General features: G+C 36.9%; 1 protein-coding gene across 8 annotated transcripts in view; it reads left to right on the top strand.

The window, feature by feature from the left end:
- The window catches only part of Tmem116 (transmembrane protein 116), a 187,816-nt gene that overhangs the window by 69,279 nt on the left and 98,830 nt on the right, over positions 1 to 19,707 (top strand). For all 8 annotated transcript variants that reach the window (XM_013071776.3, XM_087198411.1, XM_021257460.2 and 5 more), the window contains exons 5-10: positions 7,420 to 7,524; positions 11,656 to 11,705; positions 12,713 to 12,796; positions 13,103 to 13,241; positions 18,667 to 18,811; positions 19,486 to 19,559. In XM_013071776.3, coding sequence (XP_012927230.1) covers positions 7,420 to 7,524; positions 11,656 to 11,705; positions 12,713 to 12,796; positions 13,103 to 13,241; positions 18,667 to 18,811; positions 19,486 to 19,559 — 597 coding nt within the window. The remainder of the gene's footprint in view (positions 1 to 7,419; positions 7,525 to 11,655; positions 11,706 to 12,712; positions 12,797 to 13,102; positions 13,242 to 18,666; positions 18,812 to 19,485; positions 19,560 to 19,707) is intronic.

Consider the following 19,707-nt stretch of genomic DNA (forward strand, 5'->3'; position numbering starts at 1 on the left):
ATATCTCCAAGTTATTGAAATATAAGTTTGTAAAGTAATTTCTTATAATCCTCTGTATTTGGTGATGTCAGTTTTGATTTCACATTTTTCATTTGTAATTGCATTTATATAGGATTTTTTTCTTTCTTCTTTTATAAGTTTGGCTAAAGTTTATCAGTGTTGTTTATCCTTTCAAAAAACCAACTCTTTGATTCATTAGTCTTTTGTAGTTTTTTAGTTTCAATTTCATTAATTTCTGCTCAGATCTTTATAATTTCTTTCCTTCTACTAGTTTTGGATTTAAATTTTTCTTTTTTTTCTAGGATCTTGAAATTCATAATTAGGTTATTTATTTGGGATCATTCATTTCTCTTAAGGTGTGCATTCACAGCTATAAACTTTCCTCTTAGGACTGCTTTCATTGAATCCCACAAGTTTTGGTGTGTTGTGCTTCCATTGTCATTTGATTCTAGGAACTTTTTAATTTCTTCTCTGACTTTTTCTGTGTTCCACTGATTATTCACTTATGTATTATTTAATCTCCATATGTTTGTTTAGTTTCTGTGGTTTCCTTTGCTGTTGGTTTCTAGTTTTATTCTACTATGATCTGATAGTATTCAGGGAATGATTTGAATTTTTTAATATTTATTTAAACATGTTTTATGACCTAAGATATGACCTATTGTGAAAAAAGTTCCACGTGCTGTTGAAGAAAAATGTGTATTTTGTTGTTGAATGAAACACTCTGGTAAATATCTGTTAAGTCCATTTGTTCAGTGGTATAGTTTTTTGGTGGCTGAATTTATCATTTACGTTCTGTGACTTATATCTATATTTTGAACACAGGTAAGGATTATTTCTTAATGCAAAGAAAATCTGAACATAAGGCAATTCCAACCATTTTCTCTCTTTTTTACAGTATGATTCTAGTTGTGAGATCACATCATAATCCCTTTGCATTCCATTTTGGCTCTAGGAGGTAGGTAGGCCATGTGCAAGTGCAGACAAATATTAAACTGCTCTTTCTCAATATGTGGGGTCAAATATTTTCAGTGTTTAAGAATACATTCCAGAGTTCAATCCCCGGTACCAAAAAAAGAAAAAAAAGAATACATTCCAAAAGAGTGAGAGGTTCAGTTATGGAGTTTCTCATCTCCATCCAGTAATTTCAGGGGAAGACCTCCAAAATGATATAGGGAGAAGAGATGTAACTCCCAAACCTACTAGATATCCGAAACGCAAGTTTGTGTTCTCTGAAATCGAAGAATGAATTCTAGAAACAGTGGAGGTTCAGAGTAGGAAAGATTGGGCTGGGGATTTAGCTCAGTGGTTCCGCCACCTGCCTTGCAAGTGCAAGGTCCTGAGTTCGATCCCTGGTACCAGAAAAATAAATAAAATTTTTTTAAAAATTTATTACTTAAGAAGAGTAGGAAAACTTTATTGAGAGAAAGATAGCCTCTAAGAGAGACAGAAGGGAGACTAGAAAATGGGTTGCCCTCAGTGGTATAGTTTAACTTACTTTCTCTCTCTTCCTTCCTCCCTTCCTTCCTTCCTTTCTTTCTTTTTGTATCTTTTTTTTGGGGGGGGGGTACTGGAGATTGAACTCAGGACCTTGTACTTGTGAGGCAGGCAGCAGAACCACTGAGCTAAATCCCCGGCCCTTTTCTGTCTTTCCTTTCCTTCTTCCTTCCTCCCCTCCCTTCCTTCCTTCCTCCCTTCCTTTCTCTCTCTCTCTCTCTTTCTTTTCTTTCTTTCTTTTTTTCTTGTTGCCTATTTGTGAGAGTAGGATAGTGAATCACCACTATGATTGTATTGGTGTCTCTCTGTCCTTTTTTGTCCAGTAACTTTTTTTTATGAACTTGGGTGCACCAACATTGGATGTATAAATATTTACAATTGTTATTTCTTCCTCTTGAATTATTCCCTTTAACAGTATGTGCAGTAGTCGCCATCTTTGTCTCTTCTGATCAGTTTTCTTTTGAAATCTGCTGTGTCTGAAAAAAAGATAGCTACTTATGCTTGCTTTCAGACTCCTGTTGCATAGAGTATCATTTTCCATCCTTTCACTTTTAGCCTGTAAGCTTCCTTTGGGGTGAGTTGTGTCTCTTTCAGGCAGTATAGTACATGGTTGCATTTTGTTTTTGATCCAATCTTCCAGTATGTGTCTTTTGATTGGAGAGTTAAAACCATTGACATTGAGAGTTATTATAAAGTGTTAACCGAATCCTGTCATTGTACTATTTTTCCAATGCTGATTCCTTTATTTTTTTTCATTTAGCTATTCTCCCAGATAAGTTAAGCATGTGTGTGTGTGTGTGTGTGTGTGTGTGTGTGTGTGTGTGTGTGTGTGTGTGTGTATTTTTTGCTTTCCTTCTTTGGGCTCTTTGGTTATGGTGTCCTCCCTGTCTCTGTCTAGGATTTCCTGGAGCATTTTCTGCAATGGTGGTTTAGTGGTCATATATTTCTTTAGGCTTTCTTTGTCACGGAAATTCTTTACTTCTCTATCAGTTTTGAAGGCTATTTTTGCAGAATACAGAAGTCTGGATTGACAGTTGTTTTCTTTTAGGGCTTAAAAAACTTTGCTCCAAGCTCTGTTGGCCTTAAAGGAACCTGCTGGTATTCTTGTAGGCTTGCCTTTATAGGTTACATGCTGTTTTTGTCTAACAGGTTTTAGTATTCTCTCCTTTTGTTGAATTTCTGGAGTTTTGATGATTATGTCATGGAGAGATTCTTCTCTGGTTATGGCTGTTTGGAGTTCTGTCTACCTCTTACACTTGAAAATTGAATTCTTTCCTTAGATTTGGAAAGTTTTCTTCTATAATTTCAGTGGTTCAATTTTTTATAACTTTTGAGTCATCTTCTCATTTTTCCTTTATTCCTATAATTCTGCAGTTGGTTTTTTTGAGTCATCTAGCTGCTACAGGATCAAGCTTGCATGGTGTCTTGTTGTGTGTAGATTATTGTTGACTTTATGAATCTGTCTCCCTGTGATGTATTCTTGGGTTTAGTTATGTTTTGGTGTTCAACCTATTCAGAGTAATATTTGAGGGTCTTCTTAGTGTCCAACCTTCTACTTGGGGCTTGATCCCCAGCACCACTCAGACAGTAGAAGATGAACTCCAGTAATGTTGATGACACAAAGACAAGCTAGATATAACCAATTAAAGAAACAACTATGCCACCATTGACAGTTGCAAAGATATTATCAGTAATAATAGAATCAAAGACAAACTGGATATTGTCATACCATAAGAACTAATAAAAGCTACAGCTGTACTACCCTTAACAACAGAGAAGATACCTGCAATAATAATACAGACAAGAAAACACTGCTGTCTCCACCGAGCTTTATGGCCTATGGGCTTATGAGATACCCTCCTTGTTCCAGAGTCTCCTCTATCCATACATCCCAGTATGTGGCAACCATCCCAACTGAGCCATATCCCTGATCACATTGGCAGACAAGGAAAAGCAAATAGAACACTGAGCTTTGTGGTGAAAGTAGGCATGGTGGTGTCAAATGGACCACTGGACTTAATGCCAGGTCTTTCAGATACAGCCTTTTAGGAAACCACATGCAGCTTACCTGGCTTGTCACCACAGAGAGCAGGACCACCATATTCTTTATTCTTCCCAGCCTGAGCTCACTGCTACTCAAACTTCTCAGGGCATCTATGAATGGCCTGCCCCCTTTCCATAACTGTCTCTTTTGGCAACCAGTCATCATAGTAGTGTGATTTCAGAAACCCTGAAGTATAGTTGTTCTGTGACTTCTGATTCCCAATAGCTCAGTCTTAAATAAGTAGCCTGTTACTGAAATGGCTTTTCCCATGATAAATGTAATCATTATATACAGTAAGCATATACTAATAAAAATAAAAATTAAATGACATCTGATCATATTATTCCCAAATATGGCAGGCATTGCAATGGATTTCTTCTTCAACTCTAGCCCGCCACGTGGAAGGACTCCCTCTCAGAGTAAAACCTCACACTACTGTATTTGCAGATTACAGTGACCATGGGCTTTTCTTGGAACTAGTGCTGTTCATCTGTTGTTTCTCCCTGGAACTGCCTGCCCTCTCCAGGCTTACTTTGTGTTTGCAGAGATAGATCCCCTTCCTTGGGAAGTGGGGTTACCTTTTCAGACTGCTTTGTTCTTTCCTCTACATTGTCTTTGGTTTCTCTAGTTTCTCTGTGATTTCAGAGAAATTGAAAGTGTATTGGCTCTTACTTGATTCTCAGAGTAATTCTTTTTCTCTTTGCCAGGTTGTTGTTTTCCAGATGTCTCAATTCCATGTCCTGGAGATGTGATATACCTCCAGCCTTTACTTTGCCATCTTTTTCTCTTCCTAGATCATTTATATTTCTGTCTCTAGGTTTACTACTCCTTCTTTTGAAGTTTCTGATCTCCTTGTATTTCTCATTTGATATATATCTTCATTTCTAGAAGTTCAGTTTGGGAGGGGTTTTTTTTTCTTTTCTTTTTCTTTTTTTTGGTAACAGGGATCAAACTTGGGACGTTGTGCTTGCAAGGCAGGTGGCGGAATCATTGAGCTAAATCCTCGGCCCCGGGAGGGTTGTTTTTGTTTTGTTTTGTTTTCTTGTCCTGGAGGTTGAACCCAGAGCCTTTGCACTGAGCTACATCCCTAGCCCTTTTTTATTTTTTATTTTGAAGCAGGGTCTCACTAAGTTGCTAAGTTGCCCAGGCTGGACTCAAACTTGCAAACCTCCTTCCTCAGCCTCCCAGAGTGCTGGAATTACAGGTATGTACCACCACACTCAGCAGTTTGGGGTGGCTTTTTAAAACATTTTTCATTTTTCTACTTGCCAAACTCATGCTTTTTGCTTTTTACTTTTTTGGACATAGGAAATGTATTTGTCATAATTCCTTTAACATCTTTGTCTATTTTTTTATTTTTTGCTTTTTTTGGTTTTTTGTGGGGTTTGGTTTTTTTGGGGGGGGGGGTACCGGGGATCGAACTCAGGACCTTGCATTTGCGAGGCAGGTGGCAGAACCACTGAGCTAAATCCCCGGGCCAATTTTTTGGTTTTTTAAAACAGGGTCTCACTATAGTTCAGGCTGGCCTTCAACTCACTATGTAGCCCAGGCTGACCTTGAACTGAGTGGCCTCCTGAGTGCTGTTATTAGAGGTATGCACCACCATGCCCGGCTGCCTACTAATTTTTAAGCCATGTTTTTTTCTGAGTCCAGTTGTGTGTGCTTTTGTGTATGCATGCATGAGTGTTTGTGTGTTGTGCTGGGGGATTGAACTCAGGGTTTCAGGCATGCTGGGCAAGCACTCTACTGCAGAGCTATCTCTCAGCCTTCTGAGTCCATTTTTCAGAATAATTTTTTCTCTGGTTAATTTTTCTCTTGCTTATGGGTCATACTTTCCTGCTTCTTTGCATATCTTACAGTGTGGATTTTATGTTGTTGGGTATAAGATTTTTAAATATATTCCTTAGAGTTGGTTAGGAGGGTATTTTGGATGCAGTTAACTCTGAATCTCTTTGATCTTTTCAAGTAGTGCCTCTTTTTCAAAGCTGGTTGTTAAATTTCATGAGGGCAGCCTTTCATGTATGGGAATTTGGTGTCTTATTGATGTAGTACTCTTTGTGATTATGACCTGTGTACTGTAGTAGGGAATCTTACTGCTCTGCCTGATGGGAATATAAACTCTTCCTGGCTCTATGTGAGTTTTGGAGATTGTTATACCTATTCTTTTATGGTGGTTTCTTCTCTAGTCTTCATGATTTTCTCTTCTATGCATGTAGATTAGTACTTAATCAAATACTTGAGTGATCTCTGCAGATTTCTAGAGCACTGTATTTCTGTTTAGCTACCTCTTCTCTGATGTCCTGCTTCACAAATTTAAGTTGCTTCCTGTCTCCTCAAGTCACCAAGACAGCAGTCTGTTTCAGTGCCCCCTCACTGCATTCAACCAGGGACTTGGGGCATGCAAAGGACTCATTGTGATTTTCTTCTTTCAGGTATTGATGTTCTGTACTGCTTGTTGTTTACTGTTTGAAAAGAAGGCATTTCCATATATTTTGTCCAATTTTTAATTATTTAAGGCTGGAGGGTCAATTCTATTCCTGTTATCTCATCAAAATTCACTCTCTTAAATTTGTCCTGTTGGTTCTTTGCTATCATGTCAGTTCTTCAATGCTTTTAAGAATCTTTGAAAAATATTTTATTCAGCATGTTTAGTTCAAAAATTTTAGTGGAAGGTTTAATTCAAATAGTCTAGACCAGTAGTGGCAAACCTATGGCACCCATGTTATTTGTCTTTCTTTTAAGACAAAAGATGTTAATGAATGAGTTGTTTTTTGTAAACTAAAACCTCAATATTCAGGTTAATTGCAGTGTTGGCACTTTGTGATAAATAAGTGGGTTTTGTGTTGCAGTTCAGGTACTTGAGTCTAAAAGATTTGCTATATGCTCACTTCAGCAGCACATATACTAAAAAATTCTCTTCACTCATCTAGGCTACTATGGTTTGACTATGCCACACCTCCCAACACATACAGGAATTTAATCCCCAACATCTTTTATATTAATGGTATTAAGAGAATGGAAACTTACTCTGATTATGGTGTTTAGAAGTGAGACCATTAGGAGATTATTAGAAGTAAAATAAAATCACTAGGCTAGAATCCCCCATGGTTGAAATACCCTATGGTAGCATTTAAATCAGAAAGAGACATGCACAGACACAGATAGGTCTGTGTGTTCCTTGTCTCTTGTCTCCCCAGAGCTCTGTGAGTAGGTCATCACCAGATGAGGCCCTTAGACTTTTATTGCCAAAACTATGAGGAGTACAAGTTCAAAGACAGCCTGGGCAACTTGGTGAGACTGCCTCAAAATAAAATAAAAAGGGTTGGAGATATGGCTCAGTGGTAAAGCACTGGCCCAGCTTTTGGGTTCAGTCCTTTCTACTGCCCACAAAAAGTGGCCAACCTTGGGTATTTTTTTAGAGTAATAAAAATGGACTAATATAACTAACATTATTAGAAATGGAAATCCTTATTGCCTTTTTGATTAAAAATATAATAAAAGATTCTATGGCATCTTCATAAAAGTGGAACAGTTTGATGAGAGGAGGTGGATAATGCTGTGGTTCTTCTGAACAGTTAAAAAGATAAGATGCAGGGCCAGGAATGTAGCTAAGTGGCATTGCGCCTGCCTTGCAAGTGCAAGGTCCTGAGTTTGATCCCCAGTACCGGGGGGGCGGGGAGGATAAGATGGAAAAGTTGTACATGTTTTAGGTAGGCCTGGGTAGAATTCCTGGACTTGGCCTGCTTTTTTGTGGTATGCATAATAGATGGTGTGTTACTAACAGCTTGCAAGTAGAAATTTCATATAGAAAATAGTATAATACATTTAAGGAAGTCAGACTGAAACAGTTATGATTGGTTGTTTTAATTTTCGCCTAGATATTCTACATTTCCTCATTTTTCTACACCATCAGTTATATCTGGTATCTGTACACAGAACTGAGGATGAAACACAACCAGAGTGGACAGAGCCCATCTCCACTGGTAAGTTTTATTCAGAGATAATAGTTAAGAATAGCATGTTAAAATAAACCCATATATCCCTGTCAGACAGTGTAAGCATGTAGCACAAGCTAGGTGAATCTGTGGAGGTTAATCAGAGAAAAACCATGATCCCACAGATTTTCCATTCTCCTACCACTTCCTCCCCGCTCCTCCATGTCCTATTATTGGAAACATTTGCAGTGCTAGCATTCCTGCCTGGTTTGATTCAGTAAGGGAAATCTTTGACTCCAAGCCAATCTATCATTGTTACTAGAATAAAGAAAAAGGTACCAGAGAAGAGTCAGGGAAGTGTGCTTTGTCTGCTAACATGGGATCTGGGGTTACAGGTATTAGAAAAGGGGAGCATTACCGGGGATTTAGCTCAGTGGTTTCTCCACCTGCCTTCCAAGCGCGTTTGTTTTACTCTTCTATGTCTTTAGTATGTGTTGGTTTACAGAAGGGCATGGAAACTCAATATGTGTTAGTCAGAAAACAAAATAGATCTAGAGAGCAGTTGTCCTCCCTTCTTTAATTCACAAGCGGAATTTGAGGCACTGTCCTGCATTACAGTAATAAAAGAGAGAATTCTAAGTCATTAATCTAGATTTTTTTGTGTGTATTATATATCATATAATTTATCTATTTCACGTGTACAATTCAATGCTTTCTTGGTAAATTTACCATGTTGTGTAATCATCATTATAAACCAATTTCAGAATATTTACCCCAATAAAATCTTTTATATCCTTTACAGTTAATCCCTTGCCATCTGTACTAGGAAACCACTAACCTACTTTCCATCTCTACAGATCTTCTTTTTTCTGGATATTTCGTATAAACACTATAACACTTTATATGGTCTCCTGTGTCTAGTTTCTTTGATTTCAGATAATGATTTTGAATTTCATCTATTGAAGCATGTGTAAATAATTCATTCCTGTTTTATTGCCTAGTAGTATTTCATTGTATAGTAAATTGAGTTTCTTATTTCTAATTCTTTCAGTGTGACCCTGGTAGATAACATTTTTAGTAATATCAATTTTCATTGCTTTAAATATACAATGTTAATCTTATACATATCTTACTATGTATTCTAATCTTATTTCTGCAGTATTCTATTATGGCTTTTTGAAGGGGAATTTTCTTTAAGGATATGATAGAGTAAAACAACCTGGAAACCCTCGCAACACTTTTTCCTAGAGCCTAGAGATCACTTCTCGAACAAACAAAATGTGGCAACCTGTCGAGCACATGACAAAGCATAATAAATATTTGTTGAATGAATAAATTATAGAAACTCATAGCTATATATCTCTGTATATATTTGTCTGCTTATAGGATCCTAGAAAAGGGCATTTGATCAGGAGATCTGCCTTTTAGATCCAGATCTATTATTTATTTTATATAGAGCCTACTTTTTTTTTTTTTTTACAGTAGAAAAGTTTATTTGAAAAAGTGAAAGTGAAGAATGTGGGAGAAACTGGCTGTGCAAAGCAAGCCTGGACCAAGTAAAAGAGGAAAAGGCAAGACGGAAGTATACTGTGGAGGACGCAGGGTGGGCTATCATGAGGAAAGCCATGAAAGCCTGGCCTAGGATTCTTTGGACTCAATTTTTCATCATAAAATGAAGTGTTGATCTATATGATCTTTTTTTTTTCTAGTACCAGGAATCAAACTCAGGACCTTGAACTTGCCAGGCAGGTGCGGCGCCATTGAGCTAAATCCCAGCCCCTTTATTTGATCTTTAATGACCCTTCAAGTACCAAGATGTTATGATTCTATAAAATCTTCATCTGACTGAGTTAAGAAGATTTTCTTCTTGCCTTTTTCTAGCTTTGTTAAAGATGCTCACTGTTGAAGAAGGGGAGAGACAGAAGGAATACTTTTAAAATGTCTCCCCACCACCCCACCCAGCAGTAAGGAGAAAAGGGAGGGCAATCATTGAAAATTAACATAAAAAGGCCCATTAAGCAGAATCTTGAACAGATACTACAGTCTGTAAAAGAGCTGTTCAATAGAACTCCTTGTAATAACCAAAATACTTCATTCACAGTCCAGTCCAGTAGCCCTTAGCTATATGTGACTACTGAGCATTTGAAATGTGGTTAGCAACATTTTCATTTTATTTAATCTTCATTTTAGTTTAACTAGCTACATTTAGCTAGTGACTGTTGTATTGAAGAGCCCAGGACTGTACCCTACTGCCCTTTTCTCACGTTAACTCTGTACATTCCATACTTACGATTACTCTCGTATATCTTAAACTTACACAGTTTCTCTGTTCCCTACAAGTTAGTAAGGATCCATGACTACTTATCATTTTACATACTTGTCTGAAGAATCCTAGAATTGGATGATATTACAAAGAAACAATTACTTCATTTTCCTCCCTTTAGGAAGATGAATGCCTAAGAAGTTCAATAGCCTTACAGGGTTATTATTTCACATTTTATTCATTCACCCATTCAAGAGCCAAGGGACTAACTTGAATTATTATTTTCTTTTGTACTGGGATTGAATCCAGAGCCTTTGCACTAAACTACCTCACCAGCCCTTTTTACATATTTTTAAAATTTTGAGACAGGGTCTTGCTAGGTCAATAAGGTGTTCAGGCGTGGCTCCATCTTACAGTTCTCCTGCCCTGGCCTTCTGGAGTGCTGGGAATACAGGCATGAGACATTTTGAGAAGTTGTTCAGCCACAGAATCATTCCCTCAAGAAGTCGCTGTGATGAAACCAGAGTCAAGAATGGAGACAATATGGGAGAATTTTTGAGAAGAATAAATTCATCTTTGAAGGAGAAATTGGAGAGACATAACATAACCTTTCACATATGGCATTCTGCTTTCTATGCATAGAAACACACATACTGTATTCCTTTAAAACCCATCACTAGTTTCAAGGAGACAAGCTCTAAATTCAAATATTAACCCCTGTGCCTATTATTCTGCCATTGTAGCTATATACTGAGAACCTTGAAAATCTTTTCATCTTTGAATTTTTTTAATACCTTGCAAGACTTTTGCCACAAACTATTATTATTAGTTGACTTTTTGTCAGAGATCTATTGTCATCCAGGTAAGAATAAGAATTAATGAGAAGATAGCCACCTAAAAATAGAATAAAGAGACTAGGGAGGTGGTGGGAGAGGTAACCAAAAACCTAATTTTACATATTTCTCTAAAGTCAGTACTAGCTGTCTTACTAAAATCATTGGTATTCCTGGTCCAGATTTCTTAGAGCAGATCAGTGACCATTCCTTGATTACTGATTAATTGCTCATTTAATGTTTATTGATTGCTAGTAATCACTCTAGTATGATATGGTTTCTGCCTTAAAACAGAAAAAAATAGCTTATTTTTTACCCTGCCATTTCCGTAAGATGTTTTGTTCAGAATTTTCATCATAAAGTCCCAGTAGAAAACATTTGCTCTTTAAGTTATTTTGTTTTTTTGTTTGTTTGTTTGTTTTTTCTTTGAGTTATTTTATAGTGTCTGATACAAGTAAGAAGTTCTGGTTTGTTTTGCAGTGCTAGTGATCAGACTTAGAGCCTCACATATGCTAAATACAAACTACCAGTGCACCACATCCCGGGAAAACAAGTAGAGAATTTTATGTTGGATCTAACAGTCTTGTTGGATCTAATGATCATATATCCAAAAGGCCTATTTGACCCTACCCTGTAATATTAACTCTGGCCTGTTGTGCTTTTGCTGATCATGATATACACAGAATTTTATTCCATCCGTAGGGTCTGAAAATGTCCACACTTTTCTGAGTATAAAAGAGAAAAGGGCTAAATTGTTATTAAAAGATGGAGGATTAATTTGTGATTTCATATTTGCCTTTCTCCTAAGACAATTTCTATAGGTACTCAAATCTTATGTTAAGTTACTTCCTACAGGATCTCTTTGTGGCTTTTTATTATACATTCTAGAGCATAGTAATACAGATACAATTTAATCATCTCTAATACTAGGTAACTATCTACTTCATGAATTTTATAGCAAATATTGTTTGACAAAAGCAAATTGGCTCTTGGAAATCATCTTTGTTTTATTGAATGGTGAAGATCCAGTATTATTTATTGTGATCGGCAATGTCTAAGACATTTTTCTCATTATTTTCATAGGTGGTGGCTTATACTTGTCAAGTTGGCCAGATAGCCTTCATTTTATCAAGGTAAGATTATTTTTCTTTCCAGGAGGGGAAGAGAGGTTGAAGGGGAGGGAGGATGGGAAAAAAAGAAACAAGATATATCATGTAGAGGTACAAATTCCCTATGATGATTGTTATTATTATGTATATATAAAAGTACCAATAAGTTTTCCTTTAAAAATATTTTTTCTTTCCTTTCAAGTAGGTCATAGACTCTGATTTTTCTGGTGTCCAAGTGGGAACAAATAATTCAGTGGTCTTTATTTCCGTTGTCACTCCTAGGTCCTCACAGAGTTTTACTGAGTAGGAAGCAACAAATATGTGATCATTGATTCTGTCTTCCCATGTAGACTAAGGAAGCAGTTTGATATTATAGAGTTTAGCGCTAAGATTTTGAGCCTCTAATTCATTTTATTATATAATAAAGATTAGTAATAGATGGGCTTCAAGATCTTACCCACTTTATAACATTGGGTGACTCTTAGTACTATAAAACCCTGAAAGAGTCTGAATCTCACCTAAAGTGGTGATTGCATCAGGTATGATTTTAAATTTTGTGAATTTTGCTCCTAAACCTTCTCCTCATACAGGAAGTTGGCTATATTAAGCTGGGTAAATAGCTGACTCTGTAAAGGTATGCTTTGGAAAAGCACCTAGGCAAGGGCAAGTGAGAATGAAGTTATTCCTGGCCACTGTGGAAAGTGAGACAGACTCCGCATAAGCTCCATGGTGGATTTTCCTTTCACTTTGACCCACTTAGATTTTTATCTGACCATACAATACCAGATTCTCCATGAAACTGTTAAGAGTTCATTAACCTAGGTACAAAACCCAATTCCCACTGCATTTAAGTAAGAACTGGAAAATAAGGATACCTAAGGCATTGAAGATGTTTTTCTTGAAAAAGTAAATGTGTATATATTTGTTGAGATTGGTGGGGTCATGCGGTTGGGGAAGGAGGGAATATTCTGCAAAGGAGGGAAGGCATGAGAAATTCTATATATTAGGATAATACTTTTTTTTTCTCCCAGCCTGATACCTCTACTATTGATGATACCTGTATTCTGTCTGGGCAATGCTAGTGAATGTTTCCATAACTTCAGCCAGAGTCACAGGTAAGGAAATCATTTTCATCCTAGACTCTTAACAGGGCTGGAACAGGGCTGGAAAAAGACTTCCTATATACTGTGTGGCCAAGGTGCCTATATTAGAAATGGGTACAGAAAAAGAGTGTATTGATGGCTAAAAATATATAATAATGTAACATAAAATGAAAAGATAGTATGTCTGTGGGAAGGAACAAAATGTTATAGGCAAGAGTTAGCAAAATTATAAGTACAATTACTCATAAATTTACATTGTACTGAGTGTCTCATGTCTTACATCTGTAGTGGTACTTTGTCCATTGATTCTCTTCCTAGGTGTATCCTGATGCACTCACCACCATCAGCCATGGCTGAACTCTTGCCTTCTGCCAACATATCTGTCTGCAGCATACTTTATTTTTATGGTATCACCATTTTCCTGGCCAGCTTTTTATTCAGCCTCTTCACCATTATGGTACGGTACCACCTTATCTGCTTTTGTGGAAAGAAGGGGGACTGGAGGGGCTAGGCCAGTATTCCTGGGGCCCTGGAAAGACAGGGCAGAGAGGCATTTCCTGTAGTCATAGCACTAAGAAAGTGGCCAAGAGATCCTGACAATGTAATTACTACCTCAGTTTTTTGGATTTCCTAAAACTAAATGATGAAGAGAGGGAGAGCTTGTATTCATTATGTGAAAATTATGCTAACTCTAGAACTAATATGTTTTGTTGGTCCCCATGAAAGAGAATACCAGAAAATTTATATGATTCAAATATATCTTTTATTTGCAGTATTAGTTAGACTTTTTTATTCATATTTGCCATACATAACAATCACATTCATCATAGGGAATTGTACCTGTACATAATATATCTTAATTCTTTTTTCTTACTCCCCTTCTCTCCCTTCAACTTTTCTTCTCCCCCATTTCAAAAGCTTTGTTTCCATTTTTCCTTCTTTCTCTTTCTCTCTCTCTCTCTCATCTTTCCAAGTTTATTTATTTTTCTAACTTTATTTTTTATTGGTAATATTTATCATACAGATTGATCACATTCATCACTGTACACAATGTATTTTAATTCTTTTTTCCCATGCCCCTCTCCTCCCTTCTACTCTTCTTCCCCTCCCCATTTACAAAAGCTTTATTTCCACTTTTTCCCCTCCATTCTTTTTTTCCCTTTTCCCTTCCTTCCCTTCTCCCTCTTCCCTCCCTTGTTTTCCTTCCCATTAGAATATGTTCTTCCTACTTCCCAATATCTGTCCACCATTATGTTTATTTACCCCGTGGGCTTCTCACACAAGAGGAACCATGCAATGTTTAAACTTGTGTGTCTGATTTATTTCACTTAAGATTATGATCTCAAGATGCATCCATTTTCCTACATATGGCTGAAATTTATCTTTCTTCATGGCACAGTAATACTCCATTGCATATAAATATCACCTTATCTTTATTCATCTTTCGATGGGCATATGGGCTGTTTCTAATATTTAGCTAATTGTGCTGCTATAAACATTGGTATGCATGTATCACTGTAATATGATGCTTTTAACTCTTTTGGGAAGATACCTAGAAGGGGAATATCTAGGTCAAATGAAACCTCTAGTTTTAGTTTTTTGAGGAATCTCCATACTGATTTCCATAGTGGTTGTACCAATTTACTCTCCCATGAACAATGGAGAAAGGTTCCTTTTTCCCCCACAGCCTCCTTAGCATTTGATATTGATTGATTTCTTGACAGTACCTCTTCTTTCTGGAGTGAATTGGAATCTCAGTGGTGTTTTAATTTGCATTTCTCAAATGATCAGTGATGTTGAACATTTTTTCATATATTTATTTGCTGTTTGTACTTCTTCATCTGAGAAGTATCTATTCCTTTCAGATACTCATTTTTTGGATTGCTTTTTAAATTTGAGGGGTCTGATTTATTTGAGTTTTTTATATATTCTAGCTACTCCTTTGAGGAGTAGCTTGTAAAAAAATTTTTACCAGGGCCGGGGACTTAATTCAGTGGTTCTGCTGCCACCTGCCTCGTAGGCACAAGGTCCTGAGTTCAATCTCTGGTACCAAAAAAAAATTTTTTTTTCCCCTTCTGTGGGCTGTCTCTTCACTCTCTTGGTGGTTTCTTTTGCTGTGCAAAAGCTTTTTAATTTGATGTGATCCCGGTTATTGATTTCTTGTATGATCAGAGTTTTGTTCATAAAGTCTTTTCCTACACCTATGTCTTCAAGAGTTTTACCTATTCTATCTCCCAGCAGATTGTTTCTGTTTTTCTGTTTGTTTGTTTGTTTTGGTACCAGGGATCGAACTTGGGTCCTTGCACTTGCACAGCAGGCAGCGAAACCACTGAGCTAAATCCCCGGCCCTTGCTTCTGTTTTAATATTTGGATTTTTGATCCATTTCAATTTTAGTTTAGTACATGTGGAAGAAATGGGTCTACATTTAATCTTTAGCATGTGAAAAGCCAGTTTTCCCAGCACCATTTATTAAAGAGACTATCTTTCTTCCAATGAAGGTGTTTGCCCCCTCTGTCAAATATAAGATAGATGAGTGTGCTTGGGATTGTTTCTTCATCTTCTATTCTGTTGCATTGATCCTTGAGTCTATTTATTTTCCAGTACCATGCCGTTTTTATCATTTTAGCTTTGTAGTATAATTTCAAGTCAGGGATTATGATGCCTTGTCTTGCCCTTGTTGCCCAATATTGCTTTTGGTATTCTGGGTCTTCTCTGGTTCCATATGAATTTTAGGATTATTTTCTCTAATTCTATGAGGTATGCTATTGGTGTTTTGATTGGAATTGCATTAAATCTGTATAATAGTCTTGGAAGTATGGCCATTTTTACTGTATCAATCCTGTCTATCCAAGAATGAGATATCTTTCCATTTTTTTGATATCCTCTTTAATCTCCTTTTTTAGAGTACTGTAGTTTTCCATGTAAAGGTCTTTAATTTGGTTCCTTAGACGGATTCCTAAGTATTTCATTTTTCTTGATACTATTGTGAAAGGTGTTGTTTCCCTGATTTATTTTTCAGTAAGTTTGTTATTTGTGTATAGGAATGCTATTGATATTTGAGGGTTGGCTTTGTGTCCTGCTATGCTACTGAATTGGGGTATTGATTTTAAGAGTTTCTTAGTGGAGTTTTTGGGGTCTTCTATGTACAGTATCATGTCATCAGCAAATTATGATACTTTATCTTCTTTTTCTATCCATATTCCTTTTATTTCTTTCTCTTATCTAATTGCTTTGGCTAATTTTTCCAGAACTATGTTGAACAGGAATGATGATAGTGGGCATCTTTGTCTTGTTCCTGATTTTAGAGTGAAACCTTTCAGTTTTTGTCCATTTAGTATGATGTTGGCTGTTGGTTTGTCATAGATGGCTTTTATTAGATTGAGATAAAGACCATCTATTCCAATTTTCTGTAGGGTTTTTATCATGAATGGGTATTGACTTTGTCAGATGCTTTTTCTGCATCTAATGAGATAATCATGTGACTTTTGTCTACTTAGAGTTAGGGTTATTTATTTATTTTTGAGATAGGGTTTTGTTTTGTAATTTAGGCTGGCCTTAAACTCATTATGAGTCAAGGCTGACCTCAAACTCAAGATATTCTTCCTGCCTCTGCTTCCCAAGGGCTGGGATTACAGGCATGTACCATCACACCCAGCTGTATATCTTTTATACAGGATGACATTCTGATACATAGAATATATGCTTTGATTTAATTTTCCAAATAATGTGTGGGGATTTTTTTTTTTGGTATGGGGTTTGAACTCAGGTCCTTGCATTTACAAGGCAGGCGCAGTGCCCCTGAGCTAAATCCCTGGCCCAAATAATGTATGATTTAAATGATTTTTATCCATTAGTTTGCATTTATGCCAACTGGTTAAAATGTTAAGTAACTCATGCATTTATCACATGGAGTACTCATTTGATACCACCAGAATGATGTAGAATTAAAATAATCCACCAGGTGATATAAGTTATACTAAGGGCAGGGGATTTAGCTCAGGGGTTTTGCCGCCTGCTGCGCAAGCACAAAAATCCGAGTTCGATCTCCAGTAACAAAAACAAAAAACAAACAAAAAATAAGTTATACTAGTAAACAAGAAAATGTGCCTTTTTAATTTTCCATATCTACTTAATTTTCAGTATCATTTTCTCTTCTCCTATTCTTATATTCAGTTCAGGAATTACAAACTACCTACAGACCAAATTTATCCTAACAGTGTTTTGTTTTCCAACACCTATAAACCATTTGTAATTAAGAGGTAATTTCCTTTGACAATTTAAAAGTAAGTTTAAGCATAGCTCAAATCATCAGCTTTGTAAAGAGTAATTAGTGAGTTGGCCATGGTGGTGCACACCTGTAATCCCAGCACTCAGGAGGCTGAAGCAGGACAATCACTGCAAGTTCAAGGTCAGCCTGTACTACCTAGTGAGTTCAAGACCAGCCTGGACTGCATAGTAAAACCCTGTCTTAAAAAAAAAGAGAGATTATCTTAAAATGGCTTTGATGGCTTACATTTGGAACTGGTTGGCAAGATAGATGGGTTCCCCAAGGCTGGCACCCTGAAGATTATTGTTTGCTTGGGTAGACTGACCCAGGTTTCAGTGAGCATTGAGAAATCACTTTCTGGATTCTTTAAAAATCAACAGATGGTGTAGAGCACAGTGGCTCACACCTGTAACCCAGCTACTTGGAAGGCCAAGGGGAGGATTGCAAGTTTAAGGCCAGCCTGGACAACTTAGTGAGACCCTGTCTCAAAATTTAAAAAAAAAAAAAAGGCTAGGGATGTGACTCAGTGGTAGAGGGTCCTAAGGCTCAATCTCTGGCACCAAAAACAAGCAAACAAAAATCAAAAACAGAAAAAGACAGAAAGGATGAAAGGCAGGAAGAAAGAATAAATCAACATCTGGCCAGGGATTTAGCTCAGTGGCACTGCGCCTGCCTTGCAAATGCAAGGTCCTGAGTTCAATCTCTGGTACCAGAAAAAAAAAAGAATAAATCAACAAATGGTTAACTGACTGTTCTAGACATAAACATTCTCAAATACATTCAAGCCTCTCTTTGATCCTTCTGTCTGTTTGTGTGGAAAGAAGACTATGGCTGAACTTGATTAGGCAGTTGGGTTGTTAGAGAATGGATCTAGATTATTAGGAAAAAATTCAGACTTGGTTTTGGGTTTTTTGGTACTGGGGATCAAACTTGGGTCCTTGCACTTGTGAGGCGGGCACCAGAACCACTGAGCTAAACCCCCAGCCAGATTTGGTAAGATTTGCTACCAAGATTATTTCCTGTTTACTCCCCACGAAAAAACTATACTGGACTTCTGAATTGATTTGTCTTTTCTTTTCTTTTCTTTCTTTCTTTCTTTTTTATTTGTATTTCTTTCATAACTTGAACCTTACTCAAAATGCTGGCAAATGGAAGAGTAAAATAATCCATTTTTTTTTGTCTAAGGGCAAGAAAAGATTTTCTAAAACTTCTTTTGCTTAGGGTTGAGAATTTAAGCTATAGTACTAAGATATTTAAAGGTATTAAGTGTAAAGGACTTTCTAACAGAATCTCTAATAAAAAATTTTAAAGAGGACCTGATTAGAGCTTCCTGTGTATATTGTAATTAGCCCAAGGGTGGTTTACAGGGTTGATGTATGGTTAATGTATTGAACATGATGACCAGGAGTTTGGCTAGTATCTGTTCATTTCCTTGGCTGAGTATAAGTTCACTCTGAGCAATTTTCTCTCTCTCTCTCTTAAAAAAAAGGCTTAGTTTCAGATGGTAAAAACAGAATGGTCTTTCCTATTGTGAGATGCTGAGAGAAAGATCCTTGTAAAATGATAGGAAATTTTACTGTTAGGCAAACTGCTCATTGCCATACTCATTCTTAGGTCTTACTCATCCAAGCGCAGATATTGTGTAAGAAATTTGTGAAGTCAACTGGCTTTCTGGGAAGTGAACAGTGGGCAGTGATTCATATTGTGGAGCAGCGAGTACGCCTCTATCCGGTGGCCTTCCTATGCTGCTGGGGCCCAGGTGGGTACCTTATTAGGAAGAGGGCAACTGTTTGATTCTAATCAAGCAAGGTGCTCTTACCAGGATGGATGACTACAAATACCCATCCAGCTTGTGAAATTTATGTTGGTCCCACCATATTTCCAGTTTACCCCAATCCCCCCAACTACTTTTTCTTCGTATTTAGAAATTAATTAAGCATGAGATGCATGCTTATAAGAGGAAAAATGTCCTGACTGGAGTTAGATATTAATACCTGCCCTTCCTACTATATGTTTGTTGTAAAAATCAGATTAAACAATGTTTATGAAAGAGCTTGAAAAAATCTGAAATGCTAAGAAGTGTAAATGATTATCTTCCCATAGTATAAATTTCCATCACTACCACACTAACAATCCATAAAGTTTAATCAATAAGGAGTAGAAATCAGAGGTGAAAGGCCCAGTGGTTTACATAACTGGTTAGTCTCACTGCTGGGCTTCAATATGCCTATAGCTTCCCTTCTTTTTTTTTTTTTTTTTTTTTTTGGTACTGGGGATCAAACTTGGGTCCTTTCCCTTGCGGAGCAGGCGGCAAAACCACTGAGCTAAATCCCTGGCCCTATAGCTTCCCTTCTAATAATGCCCAGGCATTTGTATTTGAGAACTTTATGCAGTGAAAACTAACAGCAAAATTTACATGTTGTGTATTCACAGCTATCATTCTGATGATCATAAAGCTCACCAAGCCACAGGACACCAAGCTGCATATGGCCCTCTATATTCTCCAGGTAACACCTTCAAAACTTAGAATCTCTGTTCTTATGCTTTCTTATTCTATTCACTTATACTTCTAGTACTCAGTAAGCACAATTTTATCCTCTAAGGATATTTATTTCTACATTGCAAAAGGGATCATATTTATGCTCTGTTTGCTTA

The sequence above is a fragment of the Heterocephalus glaber genome, unplaced genomic scaffold, assembly GCF_053883595.1.
Source record: "Heterocephalus glaber isolate CG9 unplaced genomic scaffold, H.glaber_assembly_v1.0 deba00001687, whole genome shotgun sequence".
Lineage (NCBI taxonomy): Eukaryota > Metazoa > Chordata > Mammalia > Rodentia > Bathyergidae > Heterocephalus > Heterocephalus glaber.